General features: G+C 42.3%; 1 protein-coding gene across 1 annotated transcript; it reads right to left on the bottom strand.

Annotated features, from left to right (window-relative positions):
• Positions 1–445: 445 nt before the first annotated feature.
• Positions 446–16,766, bottom strand: hspa9 (heat shock protein 9). Its single transcript, XM_079268198.1, has 16 exons — positions 16,455–16,766; positions 15,354–15,415; positions 13,250–13,337; positions 12,213–12,394; positions 11,035–11,159; positions 10,880–10,953; positions 10,043–10,149; positions 9,773–9,935; positions 9,600–9,692; positions 8,593–8,802; positions 7,687–7,914; positions 7,378–7,600; positions 6,972–7,066; positions 6,223–6,315; positions 2,078–2,218; positions 446–1,799 (listed from the first exon to the last, which is right to left on the bottom strand). The coding sequence occupies exons 1-16, from the start codon at positions 16,533–16,535 to the stop codon at positions 1,704–1,706; spliced, it is 2,061 nt and encodes a 686-aa protein (XP_079124324.1). The 5' UTR covers positions 16,536–16,766; the 3' UTR covers positions 446–1,703.
• Positions 16,767–17,098: the final 332 nt, after the last annotated feature.

Below are 17,098 nucleotides of genomic sequence, written 5' to 3'. Positions count from 1 at the left end.
GCATTTATAAAGCATATATTAACACAGTCCCTAACCATTAGTGCATATCTAAATCATTATATATATAAATGCATGAATAATGTACATCTAAATAAGTTATTAATCATTTACTAACACTTTATAAATGATCTTATTAATCATCTACAACTCCTTAGTAATTGGTTTGTATAATACTTCATTTACAAATGGGGAATCCATCATTTATAAAGTATGAAAACACAATAGACCAGCTTATTAATGAAGAATAAAACATTTATAACAGTTATGAACTGCATACTAATGAATTATGAATGTAGGAACAATGCTTTATAAATGATGAATTAAGTGTTTACTCATACTTAACTAATGCTCCATAGTGTGTAGTTATTTTAAAGTGTTACCATATTATGTTAAGAATGAAAAACTACAGCATGCTCTGATTCTACCAACTATTATCCAACCGGGGTCACATTTCAGATTTTATTTGAAAAGACAAAAACCATGATCTTGACAGTCAATTTTCACTTCAGTAAAATAAAAGAAAAAAGAAAAACGTTCAATTTGGTAGTGCCTCCTCCCTGCCTCGTTGCTTCTTTCACATGTAGCGCACTCATCAGGCAGAGGCATGGAGCAACAATCACATTACTCAGCAGTTTATGGCAGCAACAGCTCCTACTGGAGGGGAATGACGGTTTGTTGCATCCCAACTCTTCATCCGGTTAACTGTCGGAAACGAGAAGGCCTCATCCTCCATCGCGCAATGCAAACATCCAGATTTACCCGTTAACTGCAGTCTGCAATATTTCCACAGACTCCGAACTCAGCTGTTTAAGATGAATGCTATAAAAGAATGCAAAGAACGTAGATGGACGTCCTTACAGATCTAGGACTTCCATTCATTAAATAAAAAGCTCAACCTCATCCTAACACACAGACATTAGATCTGTTGAACTTCCCACCTCCAAGTTCATGTTAATGCACTATTAAAACAAAACAGTAGTGATGTTCTTCCGTGTCGAGGCATCCAGGAAGATTTGTGTGAAGCGCGTATCGAGGCTCGCGAGCCGGCCGTACCACCGAGTCAGGAAAAGGTTCACGGGTTTGCCGTGTGAATGGAGATATAAGGAGCAGCGAAACGCAATGGATCCCTCACATGTTGTGGACTTGGGACTATATTGCGCGTTTGTTCGCAAACTATTCGAGCATCACAAACATCATTCATTTATTCAACTCCATGGTGTCACTATAATCACTGCCTGTTTTACATGTATTGTCCACTTGATGGAGCAGTAGCGCAATGAAGCGCCATCTCACCATCACCACTAAATTGCTATAATTAGTGCGATCACGCTCCAATGTGTGATCACGCTCCAATGTGTAGACGAAGCAGGGCCGTCCTCTGTACAACCTTCAGATGATGGAGCCAAATAACATGAAGCCTACATGATGTCTTAGACACAACAAAAGAACCTTTACTACCTCAGAATGCAAATGAACAGCTTTGTAAAAATAATCATACATTACATTGTTTGAGACAATTAAATTACTGACAGGATAGCATAGGACATGGAGGAGCATACATCGATACATCTTTTGACTGAAGAATTGTACTGCCAAAACACAGTAGAATAATATATTATGGTCGTCACTGCCAGCCTCCCCACCCAGTCCACCGCCGAGCCAGACACTCCCATGTGATGGCAACCCAGTGACAGTGCAAAGGTCTACTGCTGGCCTTCTTTCTTCTCTCCCTCTGATGAGCTGCCGCCGCCGCCGCCGCCGCCGCCGCCGCCGCTGCCACCGTCCCGCTCTGCCGCCATCTGCAGGAAGAAATTAATTTGTTAGTGTTGAGTAATGCAAAAGTGCCACTCAGTCCCTAGTTTCAGTTTAAATGTGAGGATTAGCTGCCTTTCTCTGTGGTATGCGAGTCTTGGTCTGACTCAAACAATTGGATATTATCACTTTAGGTATTGTTCATGATTTTATAGACCAAAAGATGAATTGTTTAATCGGAAGAACATCCTGTTAAATGACGGTCCTACAGAATAAAATGTTACGGACGCTGGCACATCGTTCTCTTTAACAGTCATGTTCCTACCTTCTTGTAGGCAATTTCAAAGAGTTTTAGTGAGGCCTGCTGCAGGGTGCTGGCCGCCTGTTTGATGTTCTCTCCTGTTTCGGAGTCCTTGTTGGCTAGAAGGTCCCTGACCTTGGAGATCTCCTCCTTCAGCTTGGTGCACTGGGGGTGGACAGATCAGAGAGGAAACATGAATGAATACAGCTGGGCCATGTGTTAAAGACATAAGCAATACAATGTGCTGGATCACCACCAACAACAACGTTAATAATAAGAATGGCAGGATTCAACCCTCATCTCCAGTTTGAGGTTACCTCCTGCACCACAGTCACTGTCAGACCACTAGATGATGAGGCCTCATGCAGCAACATTCAGTTAACAGAAAAACGAGAAGTCAACTCCAGATGCAACAGTTGTTATTCAAATCAGCTGTGCTGAATGACGATTCCCACTCGATCATACTTTTTAGGTGTGTGTGGCCGATTAATTATTGGCATAGGTAACGCCCCCTAAACATTGATTATTGGCATAGGTAACGCCCCCTAAACATTGATTATTGGCATAGGTAACGCCCCCTAAACATTGATTATTGGCATAGGTAACGCCCCCTAAACACGATACAACGATGTTTGTACAACAAGATGCTTTTTTTCTCATCTTGCCAAGAGCGGCCTCGACCACTCGTACAATGGTCCTTTACTGTAGAAGAGATGAGATTTAGACTACGACGATATATTATACTCGCTAATGCTAATCGCGGTTAGCATTTCCCCATTGGAGGTAATGTTAAAATTAGCTTAGAAGCTAGCGAGTCGTTCATGTTATGATGTTCAGAGAAGACAACTTTAGTACTGTTAAAAGCATCTAGTCGTTCAACGGGGACACCTGTGGCTTATAGCCCGGTGCGGCTTATCTGTGGAAAAATTCCGTATTCTTTTAAAAATTCGCGGGTGCGGCCTATAGCCCGGAAAGTACGTTACATCCAAATCAGACTACCAAAATCAAGAACGCCACAATTCAATCAAACCGTCTATCCCCATTTCAACTCCAGGCAAAGAGGGATCTCATCCTTTCTTCAACTCTTGTTTTACATCTCTCCCCGTCTGTCTGACTCTCCAAATCACCAGAGAAGATTAAAACACAATCATGAAGCCATCAGCAGACAGTCTAACCATTCAAACAGCATCCGTAACTGCTAAAGCACAGTAACCCTTCAACAGTTCATGAGTGATTTTCGTCTAAATATAACACGATTTTCATTCTTCTCACCAGTTCATCACTCCTCATATCGACTTCTTTTGAACCTGTAACCACTCCAGCAAAATAAGCCTAAAACGCCTATCCACGGCATACCCAAAGTCAATTGAAAGCCGTTCTTGAACCATTTGGAGTACATGCATGGTTTTGGTCTCTTTTGAAAGGTAACACTCTGAAGTTTTTCCCCCAAAAAGCATTGAGTAATAGAAGTTTGAACACACTGCAAAAAAATATTCAGGCGGAAATAAAAACCTTATACTTCAAACAGATGCCTGCAGATGACTATAGCTGGGACCTAATAGCTGGAAAACACAATGGAAGCCTTACCTAGTCCATGTTCAAATTGACAATACCACAGAAAATGAACATTTTACACGTGTTTTACTACGGCTATGTCTTGGCGTTTTCCAAAAAAGGACATTTGGGGACCCATGGTAACCATAGTAACATACATAGGCTGTGTAGAAATGTGTATTCATGTCACCATTAGTCACTTTCCTAAATTCTCTTAAACTCTCAAAAACCACACTTTGAATTTGGCGCACGGACACAGCGACCTGACTCGCGGTTTCAACAGTGACGTCCCGTGTTGTGGCTGTAAATCTAACCCCTGAAGCTGTATATCGTTATTTTTGAAATTTCATTGGCGATACGAAGTGTCAGTCATCAGAACGATCGGCTGCAATCGGCTCGAGCTTTACATGAAACAAGAGGGGCAGGCACTGTCCTTCAACGCTGGCTATTGTAGGCTGTGGACAGATCATGGAAGCTCCTATTGGGTCAAATGAGGTGTCAATCTAAAGGTCAGAGTGCAGCCGCCATTTAGAGATCCAGAGAGCGTCAGTGTTTACATGCAAACTGAAGTTACTTTCGAAAATACATAGATAGTTTGGCATATCTGCCGGCTAATTTGAAATGATGCAACATCAGTCCGTGGGTATTTATGGACGTAATAATGTGTTTTGGACGAAATATTTTACTGGACTGGATCGCCTGGACCTTTGGCAATGTAACAAGACTGTTTTTATTGGAATATTATCGAGGGGTGGATGTCTATGAAGCTTCATCGGTGAGTTGTCTCGATTGTGTGAATGTTTGTTTGTGTGTTGGTGGTCTGACAGGCGTTGATTGTACCTGCTGTTGCGATTGTATCTTGAAATGGAATGACAAGAATCTTAGCTTTCCAAAGAGATGTCACATCAGTGCCTACCTATACATAACAGTTGTGTACATAACACAGATGTACAGTTACCACTCCGACGGCCCGCCGTTAACAGGTTCCAGTAACCACATTATTTAGCAAATCTCAGACACCTTTTACTATTACGCTCCCATCTCCCTCACCTAGAACATTAACTATTCTCCCAAACCATCCCGCACATGGCGATTTAATACATCTTTATTCAATGAGCACTACTTGGATAACTATCTTGAAAAAGAGTGGGCTTCCTTCCTTCCCTGGAATAATAACACTACCACCACACTAACCCCCGTTTACAATAGATTAACATCTGAAATTAAGCAACAATTCAAACTTCCCATCATCATGAACCCTGCTATAAATCGGTCTTTTAATAAAACACATCACAAAATCTACTCAGACTAAGACATTAAGAGGAAGACACATCTAATAACCCATTTAACAATTGAACTTAATCCACTGCACATCTCACAAACAGCCATAGTTTCATTGATCAAGTAAATTGGGAATGTTTTAAAACAATGGCTTGGTGAATCATTTATCCAACGAGTTAGGATTGTGAATTTATTAGAAATGGATTACGATCGCAACGCTTCACTCTGCACAGGGGTACAAGGCAAGGATGCCCACTCTCCATCTTTATTCACAGCATCCAATAAACAGAATCACAGGAATCCAAACTAAAACATGCACTGTATGATCAGCCTCGATGCAGTTCTACTTGATCTACAGAATACTGTGTCTTCATTACTCAAAGCCATCCACTTCATAAACACAAACTCAGATTACACCATCAACTGGTCGAACTCTACCAGTCTCCCACTCAGACAGAACAGCTGGGATGTGGCAGTCCAACACGCAGCTGTGTTGAGGAGTGGGTTGAAGACCTATGATATTACCAGAGGACAACCAACGTTGGATGAATCTACCAATCGAATCATTTAACTAAGATCCTCGCCCACTTACCTCAGGCCAGTTCAACATCACTACCAGAAATAAACAAGATCATTTCCATGTCCACCCTAACAATATCCATCCCTGCAGAAGTATGGGAACAAGACTTACAGACCACCCTGTGCAGACTTATGAAAACTAAAACATCTTCTCTACGTCCACCAGCACAAAAAAGTAACTTTCATTCGAAGAATTTGCAAGTACACTAAACAAGGAAAATAATGTTTAAAAGGAGTTTTACAGAGCACACTTCACACAAAACACCAGATACACACCAGTTAAAGAGTTCTGGTGGAGAAAGCCTGACAACCTCTCTCCCCTTCACTCTGCCAACATGAAGACATACCCAACACACACGCACGCACAATACATCTAGTAGAATACTCTCCAAAGCACAAATCAGCGCCACGAAAACTATCTAAAAACAAAGCACAAAATGAGTAGAACCTTAATTCCACTCATCACCTCCTTTTGCCTCACACATGTACCACGATCCCCAAGAAGTAGTGCTGGCTGGTAAATGTTACCGGGGTCACGGAATATGTTAGTTTCTCCTAGAAACGGCTGTTCCTGTACTTTTAACTGCATTACTCGGGCAAATTGCACATACAACTGTGCTACTGAACACCCAAAGGAAATATTGAAAAATATGACATAATAGTAGTGCATCTCGGGCTGGGAGGTATCTGTTGGGATACATGCGCTTTGATCTAACCCCTCCCCCTTCACAAAAAAATAAAGATTTAAGTTTAACCTCATCAGCTGGAAGCTGGTCCTTGAACTCCTCCATCTTGGATTCTGTGTCATGGACGATGCCCTCAGCCATGTTAACAGCCTCCACTCGGTCCTGTGCACAATAAAATGAGGCGTATAAGGAGACAACAGCATTAGATAGATCAGTGAATGACAATATGTCGCAGGGATCCAGACTAAGTTTCCCACTGGTAGCCTGGTGTGACCAACTGAGAAAATGTGCGTGAGTGTGATACCTGAGAGTGTTCAAGACATGCCAGAGAGGTATAGAAAGTACAGTACTCTGTATCAACTTGCCCTACGGTATGAATTTGGATGCTACCGACCTACTTCATTAACGACACAGCAATACAAATAGTTGTAGGACTCGTCATCAGCACCAGCAAATAGTCTGGAAAAAGTGAGCCAGCTTCTTTGTTTGGAAATCAAGAAATGCAGTTTCTTTATCGCACCCTTTTTTTGGGACAGCATGGTATTAATCAGTAGATGTGACAATCCAGACGCTTGCAACTGCTCAACGGTCTCCATCAGTGATTCTCAACCCACTTTTGGGCCTTTGCCTGAAGAAAAATAAAAAAAACTAGACCTCTGTCAAATGACACTATAAGTAGACGGATTGAAGACATGTCGGATGACATCAAACTACAGACCACAGCTGGAATCTGGAGCTGTGTGTAGAAACGCTGTGAACCTCCTTAAAATACATCCTCATTGTCTTGTTCATCCACTTCTCTGTTTTCCAGTCTTTACCTTTCTCCTCCTGTCCTCCTCTGCGTACTTTTCAGCATTTTTGACCATGTTCTCGATGTCATCTTTACTGAGACCTCCTGATGACTGGATCACAACTGAGCAGAGTGCAGAGACAACATGTTTAGACCCTCAACACGCAGCAGTTTGACATTTATATCTGCTGTTTAAAACAAAGACACAAGGAGCCAAGCTCCCAAAACGCTGTTTGATGAATACACAAAGCCAAATATTCAGTGTGGGTTAACTGAAGCAACATTTTGTTGCCAATATTATTGACCATTGGAAAGACATAAGTGATTAGTCCTCAGTGGTTACTGCTCCATTAGCATTGAGAATTCATTTATTCTTACTGAAGACTATGTTCAGAAATAATATCCACAGAATGCTGTTAATGAATGACACTGACTCTGCTGTTCTCGACCCGTTCCCTTGTCCTTGGCCGAGACGTGGACGATGCCGTTGGCGTCAATGTCGAAAGTGACCTCAACCTGTGGAACACCGCGGGGAGCGGGGGGGAGTCCCACCAGGGTGAACTGACCCAGCACCTTGTTGTCTGCTGCCATCTCTCTTTCTCCCTGACACACCTTGATCTCTACCTGAGTCTGTCCATCAGCTGCTGTGGAGAACACCTGGAGGAGAGCAGATAGAGCGACTGTAAAACACAGATCAGAGGCAACAGGTTCATTCCGACAGCCTGCACAGCTGCCTCCAGTACCTGGCTCTTCTTGGTGGGAATTGTGGTGTTCCTGTTGATGAGTTTGGTGAAGACTCCGCCGAGGGTCTCAATACCCAGAGACAACGGTGTCACATCCAACAGCAGCACATCAGTGACATCACCAGCCAAAACACCACCCTGGATGGCTGCTCCTATGGCGACGGCCTCGTCGGGGTTGACGGACTTGCTGGGAGCGCGGCCGAACAGATCCTGAACGGTTTGCTGAACCTGCAGAGACAAACGCCTCACGTTACACTAGAACAGCAACGATGATCATTCTAACTGGCTACCTCCTGCCACAAAACCCTGGAATCAGGTTTCCATTTTGGGGATTGTGTTGGTTTGTTGGCAGTATAATGTCACCTTCATCTTTGCATCAAGGACCACAGTGGATTTACATCTGCCCATAATAACTTTCAATCTATTTATCAACTATTCTACCGATTAGTCGAGTAATCTAAACTGTACATCGTCCTCAAAAAAAGATCAATTCAAACATTTCACTTCGGTTCATTGTGACAAAGTGTATATTGTCATTGTATAATGCAGCACAAGCTAAATATGCTACCCCTGAAGCCGAACAGAAGGTTTTGTAATGAAGCATCAGAATAAGCTCCCATATCTAACCACTTACCCATTCAAAACAAAGGCAGCACAAACAGTCACAAGGCTCTGTGTCACAGCAGCGCATCTGAACGCCACCCAGTCTTCCTCCACGCTCATCCACTCACAACTCACCTGCTGAGCTCGTGTTGAGGCTTGAGCTCCGTGGAGGATATTAATGATGTCGATGCATTTTTCACGTCAACTTATCGCGGCAGTCCTACTGGGATTGGTGTCAAATAAACTTCACTGAAATATCTTTGTGCGTCCGTGTGGTGTCAGAGGTCATACTGTGACGAGTACCTTGGGCATACGGCTCATGCCTCCAACCAGCAGCACCTCCCCGATGTCTGCCTTGGACACCTCGGCGTCCTGCATGGCCTTCTGACAGGGAGCCACAGTGCGTCGGATCAAGTCAGCCACAATGTTTTCAAATTGAGAGCGGGTGAGCTTCATGTTGAGATGTTTGGGACCAGCGGCATCCATTGTCAGGTAGGGAAGGTTGATGTCGGTCTGAAAGAGAGAATCAACATGCTACTCCTCGTCTGCCTCCGGCTGGCTGCCCGAGTTCTGCTTCGTGCACATTGACATCATGACGGGAAAAATGATTCTCTCATTGAAAACCTTTTGAAGCTTCTGACAAACTGCAGCAAAACAAGCCTTCAAGACACAGCAGCAAAAATGTAGCGAGTGTTAATGATCTCACGGTCCTCCGGCTACCTTGTGTCGTCTCCTCAAACGCTCACAGGGACAGTAGCTGAAGCCGCCTTCGTCAAGAAGCAACGCTCCCTGGAGCGGGCCTCAAATAAGCCATTTTATACTATGCTCCAGTCATTTAACTTCTACAATACTGTAAGTTGAAAAGCATTCAAAATAGCTGGAGCGTATTCTGAAACAGTCTATCAAAACGAATAGCGACGGCGTCTTGTACAGTACATGAATATAAAGGTCGTCAATTTAGTTTCCTGTTGATTAACAAATACTGAATGCTCCTATTGGCGTCTTCTTGATCTTACACATGCTAAGAACTAACGAATGAAGGTTCACTTCCATGATGATGCGTTCAGGCTCTGTTCAGTGAAGAGGATTGGGCTACGGTAATCCTGATGTGTTCATGTAATGTGCGAGATGTTTTCAGAGCAACATGAACAGATATTAGAGATAAACGATAACCCGTTTACACTACCTCTAGGCATCTTATAATCAATCATTTGAATATCATTCAGAATTTTTGATGGTTTACTTTACTGCCTTCAGAATATTAGAGTGCATTTAAACGTTGTCAGTGATGATGGTCCTCATCTGTGTACCTGCAGTGAAGAGGACAGCTCACACTTTGCCTTCTCAGCCGCCTCTCGGACCCGCTGAAGGCCCATGTTGTCCTTCATCAGATCTACACCGGACTGAAGAGACAAAACACACACGAAGTCCTTAAAACACAGACTGAACTTCAGGTGAAAACAGTAGAAATCTAAACTATTACCTCTTTCCTGAACTCCTTCACAATGTGTTGGAGGAGGTGCTGGTCGAAGTCCTCCCCCCCCAGGAAAGTGTCGCCGTTGGTGGACTTCACCTCAAAAACTCCCTTCTGTATCTCCAGGACTGAGATATCAAACGTGCCTCCACCCAGATCATACACAGCAATACTGGAAGCAGACGCAAGTCACACAACCAAACCTGAACAAGCAATTTCAGTGTTCCCAATGCAAACTTGTCATGCCGTCTCTTTCTGTGGTGAACGGCCTCTGCTTACATTTTATCCTGGGTTTTCTCCAGGCCGTAGGCCAGAGCAGCGGCTGTGGGCTCGTTGATGACACGCAGGACGTTCAGACCGGAGATCTGACCGGCGTCTTTGGTAGCCTAAAGAAACCACACATTTGGGAGTGTTGTTGCTGCTCAGCAAATGTTTTCTCCACACTTCTAGAAAAGGAATGTCGAACTGAACAAGAATGAGCCAAGACCAGGCTTATTCCCTAACAAACATCTCATGCAGGCGCTTGCCTCTATTCAGTACCCTCCAAACTAGCACCGGGGTTACAGAGGCTAACACGAGAGAGACACTCAGAAGCTGCATTTAAGAACAGATCATATCAACTGGGACGATTTGTTGATGCATTGTAGTTTACTCGTGTGTACAAATAAACACAATACACAAATGTCATGCCAGCTGTGAGTGACTGCATGTTTCCCTATTTGGAGCTCCAGCTACATCTCTACGTTAAGTGGCACCTTGGCTTGAGACAGAAGTGGGACATGGTTGCATTTGCATTATTCCACAACACATACGAAGTACTCAATGAGAGTAGCAATGCCTTCGCATGCTTTGACCATCCTGCTCCATGATTTGAATGGAAATGTCCGTTATACTCCTATTTTATTTTGAAAGAATACATCAGAAACCCAATAACAGCACAGAGTGCTCAACTAGAGTTCCTTTCAAATGCATCTCATGGTGGAGGGGTGACTTTAGTGGAGACACCTTGAAGCTGTTGTTCTTGTCTGACTGCTGTGCTCATATAAATCGTGTCAATCACACAGAGTCTACTCAGAATGGATACACATGTGCCATCAGAGTGAAGCGTGTGCGTACCTGTCTCTGAGAGTCGTTAAAGTAAGCTGGTACAGTGACCACAGCATTCTTCACTTTGGTTCCCAGATAGTTCTCTGCAACACAAATGCCAAACAATGAACAAAACCAACGGTCACATATGGCTGACGTAAAGATCTATTCAGTTTCAGTCATACCTGCAGTCTCCTTCATCTTCATCAGGACGAAGGCTCCAATCTGGCTGGGAGAGTACATTTTCCCATTGACCTCCAGCCAAGCATCACCGTTAGATGCACGAGCAATCTTGAAGGGGACGTTCTTTCTGTTAGCGTAAAGAAAACACATTTCACTGAGATTGATGATTCTACTCACGTTTTCCAGCTGGTCCCGAGTGACGCAGCGCTCCGTTTCTATTCATACCCGTCAACAACGTAAATATGAGAGAACCAAAGCCAAATAACGAGCCGCCGGTCTGTGACGCAAGCACATACCAGGGTAACATTAAGAGAAAAATAAATGAATATAAATGAATACACCTGTGCCGAGGAGTGTGTTAGAAACATTGGTGGACTACATGCAGTTTAACATGCATTATCCATGCACACAGCAAGAATCAACGTTTCCCATTAATTGTTCATTGTTTAATGCAATGCAGTTCGTAACATAGTTGAATCAAAGTCATTTTTCCGTGTGCGGAGTTGTTGTTTGAGTGAGCGCAGAGCACAGACTGTAAAAGGAGACGCAGCGTAAACGTGTTCACCCTTTCTACCACTAGATGGCAGTATACGTGTGTTTAAACCATAGATTGACTCATATTTACCTGCGTCTTTGTTAACTATACAGGTTATTTATACAGATGTATCTGATGTTGATGGTTCATTTATTATATAAATCATGTATTTACTCGTGAGATTTGTCATTTTAGAACCAACACACACCTACGTGGAAGACATGTGTGCATCATGAGGCAATAAATATTGACATTTGAAAGAAAAAAGAAAAAAAAAACAATTCCGCTCGTTAGAGAATTCAAACAAAAAAGAAAATAGCTGTGCTTTTCAGATCTTTTTGTAATACAGTTTTTCTGAATGTAACGGACCTCTCTGCTATCATGACGGTTGCTGTTGAATTATTCATGTTCAGTTTGACGGCACGTTACTTTTCATTTTCACTTAATGCAAGTGATGTGCGACTCGTGTCATGCGGTGCAGTCAGTGCACGTGATGCAAACAGCTGCTTTTTGTTCTTTCACACTCAAATATTCATGTTGATATCCTAATGCAATATCTAGCATATGTAGTACGAAAAAAAAAAACGATTTTTGGAAGCTGAGAATCAATTGAGATTCTTACATCCACACCTACAGGGAACTTACAAGTCTTTCTGGACCTCGGCATCGTCATAGCGCCGTCCAATCAGTCTCTTGGTGGCATACAGCGTGTTCTGAGGGTTGGTGACAGACTGGCGTTTAGCGGGCATGCCCACCAGACGCTCCCCATCTGCTGTGAAAGCGACGACAGAAGGAGTCGTTCTGGCTCCCTCTGCATTCTCCAACACCTGAGAGGCCAAAAGAAAACCTTCAGACTGTCTTCTGCAGTGACTGATGGAACCACTGCCTTGTTCATTCCTCATTCCTCATCCCACAGCCTTGTTCAGTCCAAGCGGCCTCTCTAACTATTGCCCGACATCTGGGTTACAGTTATGGAAGGATGCTCTGCTCTCATCGTATACTCTGAGGAGCTGAAATATGCTGAGCAATAGCTCTCATGTTTGTAGACACTTACAAATATTTATAGGAAGACTCAAAGAAATTCCCAATCATCAGGAAGTAAATGGTATGGGAACAATCTCTATGCAAGACCCAAGAAATCAGTAATCATGATAAAAATGCCAATTCTTATTGTCCCAAATGCTGTTCTAAGAGAACTGCATTAGTCTGGTGAAACAGCTTTCGCAAATTGTGTGTCTGAGCAAATATGAACTCATTTTACGGCAACGTTAAAGTATTACACCTCTATCAGAAAGCCTTTCTTCACCAGTCAGTATTAAGTATGACATCTCTTCTATTTGCAGAGGTTCTTCTCCTTCCAGTAAACCCTGACTACTATTCAGGAAACGGTTATCATGAATATACCACGATCAACTGGAGCCCTTCCTGTATCACATGGTTACACATGGATGTCGCCACTAATCAGACATAAAGCTACATGTGAAAGGCAGAGATTGTGAACCACACTGAAGGTCAAACCAAGGACGTTTGATCAAATTTAGAGAGAAGCCGTTTCCACAACACATCTCACGAGCACTGCTGATGGAGTATACGGACCTATAAACATTTAAGACACATTGAACGCACATGTTGACATACTGTGCTACCTACAACAGACATGTGATGCGCTAGTTCATCCTCACCTTGGCCTGTTTGCCCTCCATGACGGCAACACACGAGTTAGTGGTTCCAAGATCAATTCCAATGACTGCGCCCTTGATGGCCTCTGACCTACAACAGTGGAGACATACACAATTATGAGGGTTTGTTTAAGGAACGGTGTGGACCATTTAGGGGGTAGAATTGGCAGCATCGGAATATAACATTCATGACTATGTTTTAATCAGTGTATAATGAACTGAAACTAAGCATAGTAGTATTTGCGTTACATCTACACAGGGAGAGGGTCTTCTTGCACCGCCTGGTTCCTACAGCAGCTCATTAGCACACGGACTGTGGCAAGAGCCATCTGTGTTTTATGTTGCCTGAATGTAGGGATGCATTCCGAAAGCCGGTAGTAAGCATGCCCCGGTGCTAATTTAACTGAGTGATGATAAGCCCCGACGTAACTGGTGTATTTAATGTTTTGATGTCTGATGCAGCAGCAAGCATTTGCTGTGCTCCTGCAACTGCACACAGACAACACAGAAACACACACACGGCGAGCAGAGAGGCTGCTGTGGTGAAGCAAACCAGGTTCAGTGAAGATTACTTAAGTTGACGGCAACTACACCTATTTCTGTACATCGATCAATACATAAACAAGCATGAACATGTAAACAAGAGTGGAACCGAGTTCAATGGGCTCTCTCCAAGGTCTCTGCTGGCTGAGACAAAGCAGACAGAAGGACAGAGGACAGGAGGAATGACTGATAATGATTCACACGTGTCATTTATTTCATTAACATCTTGCATTTGTTTCCAGTGAGCTATAAATGACTTTATAGTGACTTTGCTGTTTTAAACATTACTGTTGCTGCTCTAGAAACAATATTTCGATATATTTTAAGTGGTGCTGGGCAGCAATTACAATGTTTTTAATCGCATGATTTTTTTGCGATTAATCGCATTGTTATGCGCAAAGTTCAATAATTAATTCAAAAGTAGTGTATTGCGCACTTTTATTTTAAAAGTACTGCTGTATGAACAAAAGTGCAATAACATTTGGTTTGTAAACACTTTAAAAAAAAAAATCAGGTTATTTTTAACAGCAGTATTCCCTTCACACCGTAGCTGTTATAACACAGTTATAATGATTCTGATCATAGATATTCAGCCGGTGTTCACACAAGCAGCAGCAGGAAGTGACGCCACACAAACACAGCTGTTCACCGCTCGCTGCCCGGTTCTTATGTTAAAAATGTCCGTTTAATAATTTTAAAAAAAACGTGAAGGCGCGAAAACATTGTCTGCGTTAATTAATTAACGTGTTAACTTGCCCTGCACTATTTTTAAATATAAATTATAATCCTGTTATTATATATTAAAAACAATTATCTAGTCATGTAGAAAAGCATATTATAAGAGTAGCTCCTAGTTGTAGCCCCTACCTGAAGGTCATCATAGTTCCCAAAGTGCTTGTAGAGGGAGGGGTGAGTAGAGGGGGATTTAGTTGGTTGCAATCTGCAACACGCCACTAAATCATACACACGAGGCCTTTAAGACACTGTTCAGGCACAAGTAAGAAAGGAGGGTGCGAGGAACCTATTGTTTTTGTAGTTCTGCAAGGATTGTGCCCAGGCGTGGGTTAGGGTTCCATAGAGACCCTAAACGCACACCATGGTTGGGATTAAGTTCTTCGATAAAGGTCGATGTTGCCAACATTTCGTCCGATCATTACTCTCATCTTTAAGGGCACGTTATCTACCCTCTGCGTGCTAAGGCGAAGGGCCCTTTCATTGTTGCTTGCAGCTTTAATTATAAATATTATTTGAATTACAAATATTGTATTATTATCAGAATTATAGAATAGTATTATATGATATTACTAGAATGTCTTAACATTAATTTCTTAGTTTATTTTGAACGTATCCAAGCTTTCGGTTGTTATTATTGCTGCTTTGACTGTCAAAGCACTTTGTGAACTCCGTTTTTAAAGGTGCTATATAAATAAAGTTATTATTAAGTTTCATACTTCTTAGGATATTTTTATACTTTGAATTTAAAATTGTACTCCAACAACTGAGTACCTGTGAGAAACTAGAATTGATGATTCAACCCTCAAAGAGATCAGGTGCTGGTACTCACGCATAGTCCCTCCTGGACAGAGCTCTGAGAGCATCTGGTTGGAAGCCGCCCATCCAACATGTCTGTGTACAGAAAGAAAAGTTACAACGTTACAGTTTCAACCGTTCATACCTTAAGAGGTTAGAAGAGATTTCAATGGATTCCAGTGAAGGAAGGTCCCTACTATGTCCAAGTCCAATTTCATGTGACGTTACTGAACCGTGAGAAAATTGAAAGGGAAAGTCAGCTCAAATGACAGTGGTATTCATTATTTCCTCATACTTGAACTATATGTGCTGATTGATTAATGCTATACACCATCCACCACGTAAAATGTCTAGTATGTGCAACATACTCTGGCAAAATAAACGCTTCTGATTCTGATAATTTAAAAAAATCGTGGATTTTATTTTTCTCAAACTGTAAAAATCATATGAGATTTGAGATAAGACTGTCGGGGTCATCCTGAACAGAAATTCAGTGGAGCCTTAACTAACCAATAAAACACATGTTTTTATTAAATATTTATAATAATATTTCAACGTTCGAGCCCCCTTTTTGAATTGAAAACAGTAGCGTTGTTATAATTGGACTTCATATAACTGGTTCGCAGATGCTTGCTCGCTTAACAGGACTCATGGTGGTCATTGAAGGTCACTGGTCACCTCTTGGAAACAGCGAGACGCTTTCATTCAACACACATGCTTACTTAAATGTGGAGAATGAGCGACGAACACAGTTATCATTCAGAACCATGTAAGTTATTGCATCAGGTGTGAGCAGATGGCTAGGTGACAGGTAGCACATCCAGTGAAACAGCCGGTATCAGCCAGCACTGTGACGGTGAACTCACGCATCGTGTGTAGCGATGGATGGACGGTGGTAGCGTTGTTTACACCTCTTAATATTATGTATATTACACCAGTTGAACTACACAGGCCGCTTATATGAAGCTAATTACAAATTATATCTTAGTAACGTTAGTCACGATCATCGTTAAGTAAGCTGACCTCAAGCTAACACTGTTAGCATGCTAAGCTAGCCAAGTGCTTGTCAAATGTTAGAACTATGGTCAATGCTAGCGTAGGTACAATGACTCATACGAGTAGGTTTGTAACTCACCTTTTTAACCAAAGAGGACACATTTCTTGTACAGTTGCTTGTCGGGAGAGTCCTTGAAACGCATCTTGCTACACGCAACATTTTGAAGCTTGGCTAACAGGCCAACTAAATCTAATATAACGACTGCGTCTGGTGAAACGGACTCCCTGAAACGTTGAACAGCTTAAAGATGTGTCTCCGGATGTCTTTTGGCTTCCAGACGGCGTATCCAGGGTAGTGCGAACAGTAACGCTCAGGTCCGGCAAACTACAACGTCAAAGGAACTGCGAAGCTTCTTCTAGAATAAATTATTCAACACATGTTCCACCATGCACCGCTGAAGGACCCCAACGTGGGTTGCATATTTACTGCCTGTATGTTTTTTAACCTTTAAGAAGATATTTGAGAACTGTGTATTAAATGAAGGTAAACATGTTATTAAATATATGACTGACATAAAGTATTAAAGGTGTTTGATGTAGAAACTAAACCAATTACTGATAATTTCGCGTTTTTGTGATCATGAACAGTACAGGGCAGGTGACGTTTTACTAGTGGACATGTGAAGGTCATGATGTAACCGTATTGACGGGTGTCGATGTCACGTGTCTTACATTAGGTATGATGAATGAACTGTACCTTTTGTAGCTTTTCTTATTGAGTAA

This window comes from Melanostigma gelatinosum (genome assembly GCF_949748355.1).
Source record: "Melanostigma gelatinosum genome assembly, chromosome: 5".
NCBI lineage: Eukaryota > Metazoa > Chordata > Actinopteri > Perciformes > Zoarcidae > Melanostigma > Melanostigma gelatinosum.
This window is presented reverse-complemented; position numbering and strand designations above follow the sequence as displayed.